The sequence below is a fragment of the Quercus lobata genome, chromosome 5 (assembly GCF_001633185.2).
Source record: "Quercus lobata isolate SW786 chromosome 5, ValleyOak3.0 Primary Assembly, whole genome shotgun sequence".
Lineage (NCBI taxonomy): Eukaryota > Viridiplantae > Streptophyta > Magnoliopsida > Fagales > Fagaceae > Quercus > Quercus lobata.
The window spans coordinates 46262478-46276792 of record NC_044908.1 but is presented as its reverse complement, the minus strand read 5'-3'; the positions used below and the strand labels follow the sequence as shown (position 1 = coordinate 46276792).

Below are 14315 nucleotides of genomic sequence, written 5' to 3'. Positions count from 1 at the left end.
CGTTTTAACGTTTTGCCCTTTTTTTTTTTTTACTAGCTCCTTTTACACTGATCATGTTCCATGAACATCGTTAAGGCAAATGACCAGTATTTTCATTTGTGAACAGTGCATTAAGACAAATGACCAGTATTTTCATTTGTAAACAGTAACCAAAATTTTTTTTTGAGAAGAATCAGAAATTATTTTTTTATTGTTGTTTTTAATAATATAAGTAATATCCAAACGCACTCTAAACATTTTATTTTGAAAATTTAATCAACACAATTAGTATATTTAGATTTTGGCAAAACCATTTTGGATTTTTTTTTGCTACAGTATAATAAGACCTAAGTTTGCTGCCCAAACTTTTTATTAAAATTTAAATTGAATACAAATAATTCATTAAAATCTTTGTTTGGGTGGAACTTTTTTTTTTTTTGCTTAGATGTTTGGGTGGTACTTTAAATGAATATTAGCGCTACTTCTTTTCAAAGAAAAATGACACGACACTAATTAAAAGATGAGTAGAAAAATGAAATAATTCCTCAAAGTCTTTGATGAAAGAACTAAACCATACAGTATTGCAATCTTGTTTCCAAGTAATTAATGAATTAATAAAAAGCTGACGCCGCCATAATATTCACAAACAAGCTGTATCTTTACAACAAAAACTAGCAATTCTGCAGCTGAGTTTGCTACAGATTAACAAGCTGTAGACCTGCACACAAATTTCTGTTGTTGCTGGCTTTGGCATTGTACATGGCATGCTCTGGCTTTATCTCTAAGCTCCTGGAAGGCCCTCATAGTTTCAACATCAAAACCACCTGCAAACTGGAAAATAGAACAAGCAGGTTACTCATCAGCACCTAAAAAAACAGATCAAAATACTTGACCATAAAGTTTTAAGTTTTGGAGTTTGAATTTTACCTGGTGTACTCTGAATGCAAATCTAACACCTTGTACTATCAGCTCTTCTTCTTCGGGACCACCGCCAACTGTTTCAAGCTCTGCAGATACTCTCTTCATATACTTCATGGCCAATTTCACAGAAGCCAGCTTGATCTGTAGCATTGGGCGTACACTAAATTAAATTCATAACCCAACTTCGACATTAAAAAGAAAAAAAAGTTGTGGAGGTATTGTAAGTAGTAAAGGTAAACATTTATGTGGCAACTGGCATAACCCCCCAACTTATAAAACTATTGCAAGTAACAATAATGAGAACTAGTAACAATAGGTCAATATCCATATAGCTTAAATATCCAATTAAAAAGAAAGGGAGAACCTACTTTCCATTTTTTAATTAATTTAATTTATCAGTTGGATTGAGGAAGCTCCAGGTCTTTCTTCGCATTATTAAAGAATTTATTGCATCTTCCCATAAATAGTTTAAACAATTTGGCAATGTCTGAAAAGGTCAACATGGAGAATCTGATTCTCTTCTCTAATCATAAATCCCCCATTTAAGAAAATAAAAAAGGAAGTAGACAAGCTGATGCAATAAGAAATCTGGGAGTTCACATGTGCGCATGCGGGCATGCACATAGAAATTGAGGCAAAAATCTAACCACTCTTTTGTCAGCTAGCAACCACTACACATAGTTATGTACATAGACATTGTAGACTCTGTCAAAACCTTTCCATTGTCTCCGCAATTTCTAAAGTATGACCCATTAAAGTGGACCATTCAATATTTGTAAGCATTAGGCATATGCGATAATGTGAATTTCTTATTACCAAATAGGCATGTGTTGCTTCTTGCTTTCCAAAATTATTAAGACAAATGTGGAACTATATTTCTTGCTTCTACATCAATCCTAAGCATATCAAAGCAATGAAGTTACCTGGGCTACAAAACCAGTATCCAGCATCCAATCCGTTGGAATCTGAAAAACTTTATATCTCTTAGTTGCAGATTCTCTAATTCGTGAGAGATTGTACAAACCATGCTCTAACCTGTAATAACCATATTTGTGGCAAAATTAGTGAACATAAAATATACTAAAAAATTAAAGCACAACACAATAGAATCTAATATGTATTTTCTTTAATGATATAAATGGTAATGTGCAAAGTGCAAGACTACAGAAAATTTGCATACTTTTCGAGCAGAGCCTGCATTTTCTTGAGAGCAGGTCCACAGTGCTGGCGGGCATCGTCACGAAAGGTTGAAGCCTCGGATTCGAGCTTCTTGAGATCACAATACCCGAATGCTGCCTCGCGCAGTGCATCCGCTTTCTGCTCTGGCCAATTGAAGTGTTTCAGCACTGCTCTTTCATCCACCTGAAAAGAATACAAAAACATCCTCGCTCAGTACAACATTTTACCCCCTTAAAAAAATACTAAAAGTTTAGGCCAAAATTAAAGTAACAGATTCTCTGAGATTTGTAAAGAACATAAAATACAAAAATAAAAAAATGTACCAAGTAAGAGAGCTCGTCGTCTAGCCATTTAACAAAAGGCACAACATCCACAATGTTTGCAAATGCAGCATTCTCGATCTCTTTTATCAGAAACCTTATGAAGTCTCCTTGAGTTTCTACATCTGATTTTATCTGTACAACCACGATTCCAATAAAAAACTCAAGTCAAATTCAACAATGTAGGACTACAAAACATAAGTCAGTCAACAAAAATTAAAAGACAGAAACAAGGAACATTGTGACAAATCAATATCAGTAATAAAATTAAGAAAACCACCGTAAAAAATTGAAATTTGATATATGACTTTTTGACTGTCAGGTACGAAATTGCCACTGAACTTGATCAAAATTACACAATCCCCACCCCACCCCCCAATGAAATCTCATATCGAATCCAAACACTGTCTTATCTAGCAAGCAAACAATAAAGACACTAGGACCAGTCACTCACTCACTGACATAAAGTATACTCCAGTCAGTGTCAAAGCCGTAATTACAACCCATAAATAATATAATAACCGGTTACCGGGAACTCTTACCGCGAGCAAGTGAGCAGACCGGTTCTCGATCTCGCCGATCATGTCACGGGCATTGGCGGTTGCCGGTGCCACGTCAGAGGTGGCGGAGTCACGGCGAGACTCTCTCCGCATTAAAGAATGGTAAAACTCAACCACTTCCGGCACTCTCCTCACCTTCGCTGCCCCCATCTTCATCCCCTTCGGCGGCGGAGGTGGTGGCGGCGGTGGAGCAGCCATCTTAGGCTGAGGCGGCGGCGGTGGAGGAAGAGGAATATTCGCTTGCTCTGTCATCAAACCACAAGAACCGTTGGATGAACATGATGATGAGGATGATGATGATGATGTTGAAGATGGCCTTGGAGGTGGTGGTTTTGGAACCCTAGGAGGGCGAGATCTGAGACTGGACAGAGTTGACTCGGCGAGTTCCTCCGAGTTACACCTCGAGTGCCTTGGTCTCTCGTGTTGATCAGCCTCGTCTTTCTTCGAATCTTGCACTTCAAGTTTCTGGTTGTTATTATTCTCGAAGTTCGAAACGGCGCCGTGTTGCTTTTTCAAGTTCTTGATGAGATTTGATTTCACAGCGACTTCCATTAAGCCTTGAAACCTTTGCGAAGACGAGAGCTCCTCACTTTCTATTAGAATACTACTACTAATACTACTACTACTACGATCCGACGCCGTTTTCTTCAACTCTGAGATTTCAGCCTCCATTGCCTTCAACTTTTTCTCGCTTTCTTCTCTTTCGTACTCAATCTTCGTCCTCAACTCCTCCAGTTCCATTCTCAGCTTTTGGTTCTCAATCTCCAACGCATCCACTCGCTTCGAAGCTCTATCAATCTCTGCGTTCTTGGATGAGATCTCGCTCTCCAGGACAGGAACAATAGCCACCGACTCTTTCAAAAGCTTGTGCCCCAAGAGTTCGGTTTTCAACAGCGACTCTCGCTCGCGCAGATCTTCGACGACGCGAAGCAACTCGGTGACGTCGGGTGGGCGAGGTTGAACCTGAGCGGAGGAGCGTGGAAAGTACACGCCGAAGGAGCGTGAGAACACAGCTTTCGGAGGAGCTTTATTAGTCGGACTCGGATTCGGCGACGGCGATGGAGGCGGCTTCGGTGGCGTTTCCCGTTTCGAACTCGCCGGAGACTTTTGTAGCCCCATTGCCATTCTCACCTTCCCAGCCACCATGGAAAGATCACGATTACACGAACCCTCTGTTTTTGTTTATCTCAGACAGACAGACAGATATAACCCTAAAAAGATTACAATATATTTCTTAGGTTTTAGGGGCTATGGTATTTCCTACGAGATAGGGTTTCAACTTTGAACCCTACAAAGAAGTCGCTATGCTGTCTGAGAGAGAGAGGGAGAGAGACTGAACTTGAAGTTTGTGTTGTGAGAGAGAGAGAGGAAAATAATAATATAGTATTTTTATTGTCTTTCGCTTTTTAAGAGAGAGAGAGAGAGAAAGAGAACGTTGGGACTTGAGAGAGAAAAAGCAAAGTGCAGCGATATCGAGGAACGGTCTTCTTTTCTCGGATCCACAGTTTGAAACTAAACAAACTAAAGACCCAAAATTTTTAAAAAGTTGGAAATTAATTAATGAAAGTTAAGGAACTGAACCTTTAGCACACTTTGGTCTTTTACCAACTCGCAGTATTTCACGCGCTAGGTTTTTGGTAAAGTCGGTTTGGGTTTAGGTGGATCGGACGGTCAAGATTTCGTTTGTAGGGCGTGAAGGACTGGGGCGCGTGGAGGAATGAGGGTTTTAGGAGAGTCCGAGAGGGAGAGGGAAATTTTAGAAACTAGAAAGTAGAAAGGTCCCTGCTCTAACGGTCACCTAGTTATGATTTTTTTTTTCAATTCAACAAATTTCTCGCCAATTTATCACGGTTTCTCGTTAGTTTTAGTTTTTTTTTTTTTTTTTGAGACAAAGGTTTCTCGTTAGTTTAAATGGTTGGGGAATAGGTAGTTGCCTTGGAGCATTTGTGTATTTGTTGATTGTTGTACGAAGTCAAATGAAAGTGAATGACTAGATTAAAGGCTGGTTTGCTAAAACACATAATTACAACGGATTTGATTATTTTTAAAATGATAACTTTATTTGTATTTGACTGATTAATATAATTAGGTGATTTAATTTAATTAAAAAACTTAATATATAATAATTAAGACAATGTACCTTCCTTTTGTCTTTTATTTTTAATTTTAATCCACATGCTTTTCGTGGAGATTCATCTATGTTTTGAGGCGAGGGGGAAAGATTACTTGCATCCGCATTGTGCATAATAGTTTCCAAGCAAAATTTTGCCTTAATCTAAAAAATCACCCACATTACTGTAATGATTAACTTATATAAAAATGTGCAAAAATTTATCCAAAATTACAGTAATCATAAAAATTTCCACTAACACTATTTTATTATTATTATTTTTAGGTATTCAAAAGGTAAAAGAAGAGAATGAATGGTGGGTGCGGAGTGTGAAGGGAGAGGCAAAATTAAAAGATCAAGAAAATTTTTAGTTTTTTATTTTTTCTTTATGTATTCCAAAGATGAAGAAAGATAGTAGATAACAGTTGTGGTGTGTTAAAAAAGAAAAATAATTAAAACATTAAGGAAAATTGATATTTTAATGAAATTGAGTTTAGAATAGATAATCTGACGAAGAAACTCTCTCTCTCAAAAAAAAAAAAAAATGGGATATACATGTGTTTTGAAAAGTAATTAGGTAAAATAGAAAAATCTTATGCTAAAATAAATAACATATATGAGTTGATATACAAATGCTCTAAGGCTTAATTTGGTCTTCTTAGGAAAGAAAAAAAAAAGGCTTATTTTGGTCCAATTTTTATATTTTGGGATTTTTGAAAAGGTGGAATTTTGGAATTGTAATCTAAAGGGGACAATGTGAAGAAGTATATTAAGGGTTTGTTTAGGATCCGCTTATTATACTGAAACTAAAAACTTTTTGTTGAAAGTATTGTAGATAAAAGTAAATATTAGTTGAAATGGTATAGTGAGACCCATGAATAGGACTGATATTAGGTCGGGTCGGGTTTACTATGACCCGAAACTCGACCCAATAGAAATCGGGTTTGGCTGCTTGAAACCCGACCCATTAAAAAAATCAGGTCTGTAATTGAGTCGGTTTTCTGGGTCTTGGCTCTCTCTCCCTTCTTTCTTACCTATCTCGCATAGAAAAAGCAAGTAAGGAGGAGGGCTTCTTGGTGGGGAGCCATGATGCTGGTGGTGGTCAAGGAAGCTTTCCGGCATGATCTAGATAGCGGCGATCAAAGGAAGGTGCTTCGGTGGAGATCTAAATGGGTTTTATTTCATGGGTTTTGGTTCGTTTGAAATGAAGACGTGGGGCGACGTTGATGGTAGATCGCAGTTTCGTTTCATCTTTGCAAAGTTGTCTCTACGATACGTGGATGATGGCTATGGTGAGTTTTCTGAGGTCGACACTGATGGTGGGCTGTGACGTTTTGTGATATTGAGACTTGGGAGGTAGCTGAGGGAGGCGAAGAGAGACCTTTGTTGGAGTAGGGTTTTTTTCAAAAAAAAAAAATCGGGTTCAGACTAGAATATATAAATGTCCCGACGCCAACCCGATACCGACTTGAACCCGAAAATAAGGCCCAAAACCCGACCCGAATATTCTTAGACCCGCCCAAAAACTGTCGGGTAGGTCGGGTTTTCAGGTGGACCAAGCCCATTTCTCAGTCCTACCCATGAATAGTATCAAAAAGTGCAGTAAGACCTACAAATAGTAGCAAAAATAAGCTAAATAATAAAATAAGTTGGCAAAAAATAAGCTAGCCAAACAAACACTAAGAGCATCTCCAATAGGTTCGGTATCCGGGTTTGTTAGCTAAAATTTGGAGAATTTGTGCACTGTTCATGCTCCAACAGGTTCGGTATACCTGGATTTTTTTTTTGGTAATGAACAGTAGCCCATCAAATCTGATGGGCTACTGTAGATTAGCAACTGATTTTTTTTTCATTAACAAATTCCAGTACTTAATATTTTATCACTTCTTTCTCTTTCTTCTTTGATTTGTTTCTTCTCACAGAACAATTCTTGCTCTAACAAAATAATTCTTGCTCTCATAAAAAACTGATTTAATTTAAACAACAAATCTAAAATCAAAACAATAACAACAACAAATCAAGAACAGAAAAAAAAAAAAAAATTAGAACAACAATAAAAGATCAAGAAAAAAAAATAGAGACGTATGTGTGTGGTGGAGTAGCAGCGGTGAGGAGGAGGAGCAACGGTGGCGGTGTGGTGGAGCAAGGGCGATTTCTCCTTTCTCTCCATGCGTGTCTGTGTGTGTTTGAAGATAATGGTAGAAAAAGAAAAGAAAAAGTGTAGAAAAGGAGAGAGCTGGAGAAAGAAATAGAGAGGGAGGTTCTGGAAGTGGAAAGTAGAGAAAAAAAAAAAAAGTAGAGGATGAGATATATGGGTATACTTGTGTGGTGTAGAAAAAACAAGAGAAAAAAAAAAAAAAGGAAACATATGGATGAAAGAATGGAAATACTACCACAATATTTTTACAATAAATTTTAAATAACATATTGTTATCAGCTAATATTAGTAAATAAAAATATATTTTTAGTGGTGGGTTGAAATTAGAATTAGTAACAACTTTCCATATAAGATTTTGTTATAATTCTTGTGAAAATATTGTGAAAAATGTTGTAAATATAACACTTTTCATTAAAAAATATAATTGTTGGGAATAAATATAGGAAGAATAAATGATGATAAAGAATGAATGAAGAAATAATATTTAAATGAGATAGAAAGTCTATTGGAAAGTGTATTTGAAAAGTGGGTAGACAAAAGCTAAATGTCACTGTTCATTCTCCAAACAGTACAAAAATTTGTCTAGTCTGCTGGAGATGCTTTAAGTGTGTGTTTGGCAAAAATTAGAAAGTTAGTTTATTTTACTATTCAACTTATTTTTACTTTTATTCATGGCCCCATTGCACTTTTTGGTACTATCTATGAATCTTACTGTACTATTTTAGCTAACTTTTACCTTTATCTACAGTACTTTTAGCAAAAAAATTTCAATTTTAGCAAAATAAGCGAATCCCAAACAGACCCTAAAAAAAAATTGCCCAAAACTTGTGACCTTGAAATCATACCAAACACAAAATTTCCTTTCTACAAAACGCTATGGTGATTTTTTTTGGGTCAAAAAATGGAAACAAACTAGCACTAATCCAATTTAAGCATAATAAAAACGAGATTTAGCAATCCTAATTAAATCATTAGTGTTCTGTTGATAAGAAATTTCAATAGTACCCAAAGTAGGATAAATAAATAAAAAGATTGTATAAAATACTTTTGTTTTCCCAAAACTGATCAAATGTAAGAAATTTTTTTTTTGGGGGGGGGGGGGGAATTTTATGCAATATCTTTCTAGTTTTTTTTTTTTTTTTTGATAACACAATATATTTCTAGTAAAATGAAAGACTATTATTTGAGTATAGATTTTGTTAACGAATGTCCTTAGAATTTCTGTTACTGAACAATTTTTAAAAAGTTTTGATACCACTTTTATAATTTTTCTTTTGGATTTGACTTACTTCTAGTATTTTTTTTTAAATGAATCTTATTTTATTTTAATGAGAGACTGTCATATCGTCCACTGATTAAATAAAATGTGTGGATTAAAACTCACTACCACTTGCCATTGTATATTTAAAATAAAAAGACATATCCAGTTAAAAATGAATTAGAAGTAAGTTTAACCCTTTTCTTTTCTCATAATTTTTTTTTAAAAAAATTTAAAAACTAATACCCTTAAGGCTTCGGATTACTTTTTCCTTTTAAGTATTTAAGTAAGATGTTAATATGCACATAAAATATCTTTTGTTTGAGGTCGTGTAAGTAATCACACGAGTAATTTCACTGCATTAACTCACCGTTGCCTTCAGTTAGAAGTTGAATTAATTATAGGAAATTAATCAACACATGATCGCTTTCTTAGTTTCTTTACAAAGGTGTGCAATTCATTTGAAAATCAGGTGGCTTTTACTAACTGATCTTTACCCTCTCTTCTTTGGAAAACCGTGTACATGAGATACTGTATATGTAATATTTATTTTGTTAAACAAAGTTGATGCAATTCACAATCTTCCCCATATCATACCTTTAATGTTTTAATTAGGGCACACTTTGTGAAGTAGTGTCTCTAAGCCAATACGGAATTTCCAATCTAGAATGATATTGTTCTCTTTGAAAGTGACATATATCATCATCTCTCAAGGTTTTAAAATGCCTCATGTCAAATATAAGATTTTCAGACCCGGACCATTCATTGAACCTTAAGAAGGAGGGGTTCAAGGTTTTTGAGGTCGAATTGGGGTCGAATCGTGATGACGTCATAATTAATTTAATAATTAATTAAAGCCTAAATATAGATATTAAATTTATAAAACTAGCAAAATTGACTAATATATCTATATATGTGAGGGAAATTTAATGATTTTCAAACATATATTTAATAATTAAATAAGAAAGTTAATAAAATAAAATAATAACCATGAAAACATTAAAATTTATGATTAATTTTTGAAGTAAAGTTGAATATCTTTGAAGGATTTTAATTATAATTTTTTTTTATTCCTTGTAAGAGATGGATAATTTAATTAAGTAGAATAAAATTGTGTTAAGTTGTTTTTATAAAAAAAAAAAAAAAAAAAATGCTAAGGGGTTGGACCGCACGGTTCTTGCCACCGGTTCGTGCGGTCCAACCCCGGTTTTAGGGGTTCATGGAATTGCCACATATGTCCGGTTCTTTATGCTTAAAAAACCGATTTTCATCTCGGTTTTCGGTTTTCATAGTCCGACTTCCCGGTCCAATCCGATTCTGAGAACTATGGTCAAATAGAGTCCAAGACCTCCATATAAAGGAGCGAGACCTTCTCTCACTTATGTGATATGAAACTTAGTGAGGATTTGGTTCTCCTTCACCTCACTCCACTTAGAAGGTATTTTGGACTTTTGGATCCCTATGATCCAGCCCTTTTAAAGGCCACATGTCCTCGTATGGAACCTAGGTACCCGTCATCCTATCACTTAGAAGTCTACTCTAATGCTATTCTATCATGCCCCAATTCATTATTGACAATATATTGTCCTCTTTGAGAATGAAAAATAGCCTCATCCCTAAGTTTAAAATTTTTATGGGATTAGTTCTTTTTGCTTAATAATTTTTGCATTTGATGTTTGCATAACCCTACATTTTTCCCCCTTTATGAATGACATTAATTGGTTGATAGGTTTCACATTTTGATGTTCTTGTTATCACATATTTATGCTCTTGTTTTCACATTTTTATGTTTTTATTTTGATATTTCTGTGTTTTATTTAATACCCAAAAAGATCTATTGGTTGAAATTTTGAAATGATTTAAATATTCAACTTATGTGCTAGCTGCAAGTATTACAACTACCGCTAATTTGGAAACTATTGTTACTTATTATACGTATATTCTACATTTGCAAATGTGGCTTTAATATGTTCAAAAAAATCAAAAGTTTTGTAACTCAATTGACATCTCTTGATATTTTTAATGAAAATATTCAAGTTTTAAATCCCTCTCCTCCATTCTAAGTATTGAATTTATAAAAAAATTAGATAGTTTTAGACAGGCCACCCCATTGTTTGACACATATTTAAGGAAACAATAAATAAATAAATAAATAATTTATATAATATTTTTATTTAAAACATATTATTCTTGCTTTTGAAATGCAAAATTACTAATTAAAGTTTGTGTATTTAAGTTTTGCTAATATCTCATTTTTAATTGATAATATGGCAACAATTGGCACAAAAGCCATTAAAAATTAAATATTTGTGAATTCACTAGAATTAATCTTAACCATATAATGTATGGAACCAACATTATAGTATTTATTTTATGTAATTAGAAAATTACTAGTAGGTTTAGGATAAATAAATACATTTATTTTGTTATATTAATTATTTTAAGTGGTGCATCAATTATTTAAGGATATAGCTTAAACCCTTTCCTCCTAAACTTCCAAACACTTTGTGCATGGAGAGGTGTCAATTAAGATACAAGGCTCTTAACTAATGTTATTTTTCTAAGATTTATATGGAAACCAATTGATTTGGAATATGGTATTCTTGAGCAAATTTAGTTACTTTTGCAACAACTAAAACAAAATCAAACAAAAAATAAATAAATTTATTAACATAAGAAAAACAATTGAATGATATTTGCATTTTTATTTATCCAAACAATATTTGTATTATTAAGTGGACATAAAATATGCCTATGTATATCAGTCACCGTATCATGCAATTTTCAAATTTATAATATATAGTATGATCAAATCACTATACCCCTTTTATTGTCAATAAAATAGAACAATAAAAATTACAATTTTTACAAGGAAAATTATTGAAGTATTAAAGGAAACTAATAACAAGTTACTAATATTTGTGTCAATGTAAATATCATTAACTGTCTTTTGTATGTTGAATTAGTATCTATCATTTTTTTACCAAATCCTGCTATCACAATTGCATGACAACCATAAATATCATCATATTTTTCTATTACACGTTAATCTCCTCTATTAATTTCATCTCCTTATTGAATTTTGGACCAACTTTTATAACTGCTAAGACTGGCTGAGGAGCAACTACTAATGAAAGATATTTTTTCGTTAAGGGTTGGAATGCTCGTAAATTCATCAATTGTTATTCATTCTTCTTCATTATGTTGTCGATAAGCCACATCATTCTAAATACAAATCTTATGCATCACTTTTGTGTTCCACCAATTACAACTTGTTATGTGTTTATTTATTTTTTAACTTTGACTATTTTATAAGAAAAGTTATATAAATATATTACAAGTTGTGATTTGTGGAACGTAAAATAAAAAAATAAAAAAAAGTGGTACAAAGGATTTATATTCCATTATTCTGTGTTCAAAAAAATAATCACTTTGTCTTTTGTATTGTATTTCGAGTATAAGTATAACATTGTAACAAATTTACAGTATTTTTTTTTCCCTAAAATAATTCTAAAGAGGGTTTCAATTATGGCTGTAACAGTAACAGCAAAGCAAATTCTTCATCACCTTAATTTTTGTCATCTCACGTATCCTTCACCGAATCCTTTGGCTATAATCCATCCCCTCATCAAATTCTTGATTAAAATAGTTTTTTTTTTTGGTAGAAATTTAAATAGATATTTGAAACTTAAAAAAGGTGGACATGACAGATGTCCGATTCGAATTGATGTATGCTTCCATTAAACGAGACTATTAGTTCGTATAAGTTTGAAAATGACTTGTTTGGTAAAATAATTTACAAAAACGCATTATTTAGCAAAAATGGCCTATAGTAATTTTTTTTAATGTGTGGGGTAAATTAGTGTTTGTAAATTATTAACACTGTAACACAAAGAGCCAATATGTCGCATACATATTCTTATTGTTGTAGGACCTATGTATACCATTTGCCATCACTTCATTGACTTCGGCGTGCCTGCTTGAGTTAAAGACTTAAAAATGCTACGTAATTTGCACGATATGCACAACAGCAGACAATGTTGCGTTACCTGGAAGAACCGATTGCATTAATAAGCTTAGATACCGAACAGCACAAATAGTCTCACTATCAATTGATTATCACTCCAATTCCATTTATATCTTGTAGACCCTTGAAAAAAGAATAGATGTGATGAGATTATTTTTATTTTCATGCTTACCGACTTAAATGTAATTACCCCCATAAATACAAAGGGTAAAGTAGTGCTTAGGGTTTGTTTAGATACTGTTTATTTTATTGAAAATTGAAAACATTGTAACAAAAAAAATTTTAAATGTGTGAATAGTACTTTGAGACCCAATTAAATTTTTTTTTTCCTGAATAAAGTACTTGTAGATTCTGTAAACAGTGCACGAGACCCCCACTAAAAAAGCATAATCCCACATCTGAAAATGTGAAACGCTTTTCTCAAAAAAAATTTAAAAAAAAAAATGTGAAACTTATATGCAAGTGCTTTTTAGCACCATCCAAATGGATACTTAGTCACCAATAGTCTTATAACTCAATTGATTGATGTTTTCTAATATTTCTGAATAAAATATATATGAAGAGTTCAAATCATCTATCCTCCTTGCAACTATTAAGTCATCAAATAAAGGAGGGCTCGGTCGTGCTGGATCCATTTGAAAAATTAATGCTGAAGAACCTAAGTAGGACATGAGAAATGAGAGGTGCAAGTACTTCATCAGATGGGTTCAACCATGCTCTAAACTCAGCCTTACTAGGGTCCCAAGTGAAACTACATTGCAGTATTGCACCAATAAAAATTCAAATTCAGAAGGTGCTAGACATAACCAAACCGCGTGAGACTGTGAGAGTGGGCCTTTGTCACTAGCTAGGCCACTCACCTTATTAGTTGGTATATATTGAAATTTGAAAGTAATCAAAGCAAACACAACATGCATTATTATTGATATAATTATTTGCATAATCCACAGGCACACCTTTTCAATTCATATCCAAGCTAATCAAAGCAAACACAACATGCATTATTATTGATATTATTATTTGCATAATCCACAGGCACACCTTTTCAATTCATATCCAAGCTAATCAAATTTAGTTTCCTTTTTGGCATTTGGAAACCAGAATGTTGTCTAGCTTTTTCGTGCAAAAAAAGTTGTTTGACGTAGTACTTGTACGTTAGTTGTGAACTCTTTTCAACTACTACTTTTTTAGTTGAGGCAGTTGTATAAATATGCCAAGGAATGTGACAGAATTGGAATTACATGAATATCAAGTCACTTTCACTCTAATATTGCTGAGGATATATGAATAGTATGGCTTTATAGATTGAACAACCATTAATTTGTATACTAGTATTGTGATAGAAAGTGGTGAAAGAAAGGACTTAAGAGTAAGGAATGGGCGAGGTACTGTAATGTTGTCTAGCTTTTTCGTGCAAAAAAAGTTGTTTGACGTAGTCCTTGTACGTTAGTTGTGAACTCTTTTCAACTACTACTTTTTTAGTCGAGGCAGTTGTATAAATATGTCAAGGAATGTGATAGAATTGGAATTACATGGATCTCAAGTTACTTTCACTCTAATATTGCTGAGGGTGTATGAATAGTATGGCTTTATAGATTGAACACCCATTAATTTGTATACTAGTATTGTGATAGAAAGTGGTGAAAGAAAGGACTTAAGAGTAAGGAGTGGGCAAGGTACTGTAATGTTGTCTAACTTTTTCGTGCAAAATAAGTTGTTTGACGTCGTCCTTGTACATTAGTTGTGAACTCTTTTCAACTACTACTTTTTTAGTCGAGGCAGTTGTATAAATATGTCAAGGAA

At 33.6% G+C, this 14315-nt stretch overlaps 1 protein-coding gene across 1 annotated transcript; it reads right to left on the bottom strand.

The window, feature by feature from the left end:
* Positions 1 to 508: 508 nt before the first annotated feature.
* Positions 509 to 4332, bottom strand: LOC115992257 (protein CHUP1, chloroplastic). Its single transcript, XM_031116357.1, has 6 exons — positions 2942 to 4332; positions 2403 to 2534; positions 2081 to 2262; positions 1824 to 1935; positions 907 to 1041; positions 509 to 810 (listed from the first exon to the last, which is right to left on the bottom strand). Exons 1-6 carry the CDS (start codon positions 4103 to 4105, stop codon positions 682 to 684), a joined length of 1854 nt encoding a protein of 617 aa, XP_030972217.1. The 5' UTR covers positions 4106 to 4332; the 3' UTR covers positions 509 to 681.
* Positions 4333 to 14315: the final 9983 nt, after the last annotated feature.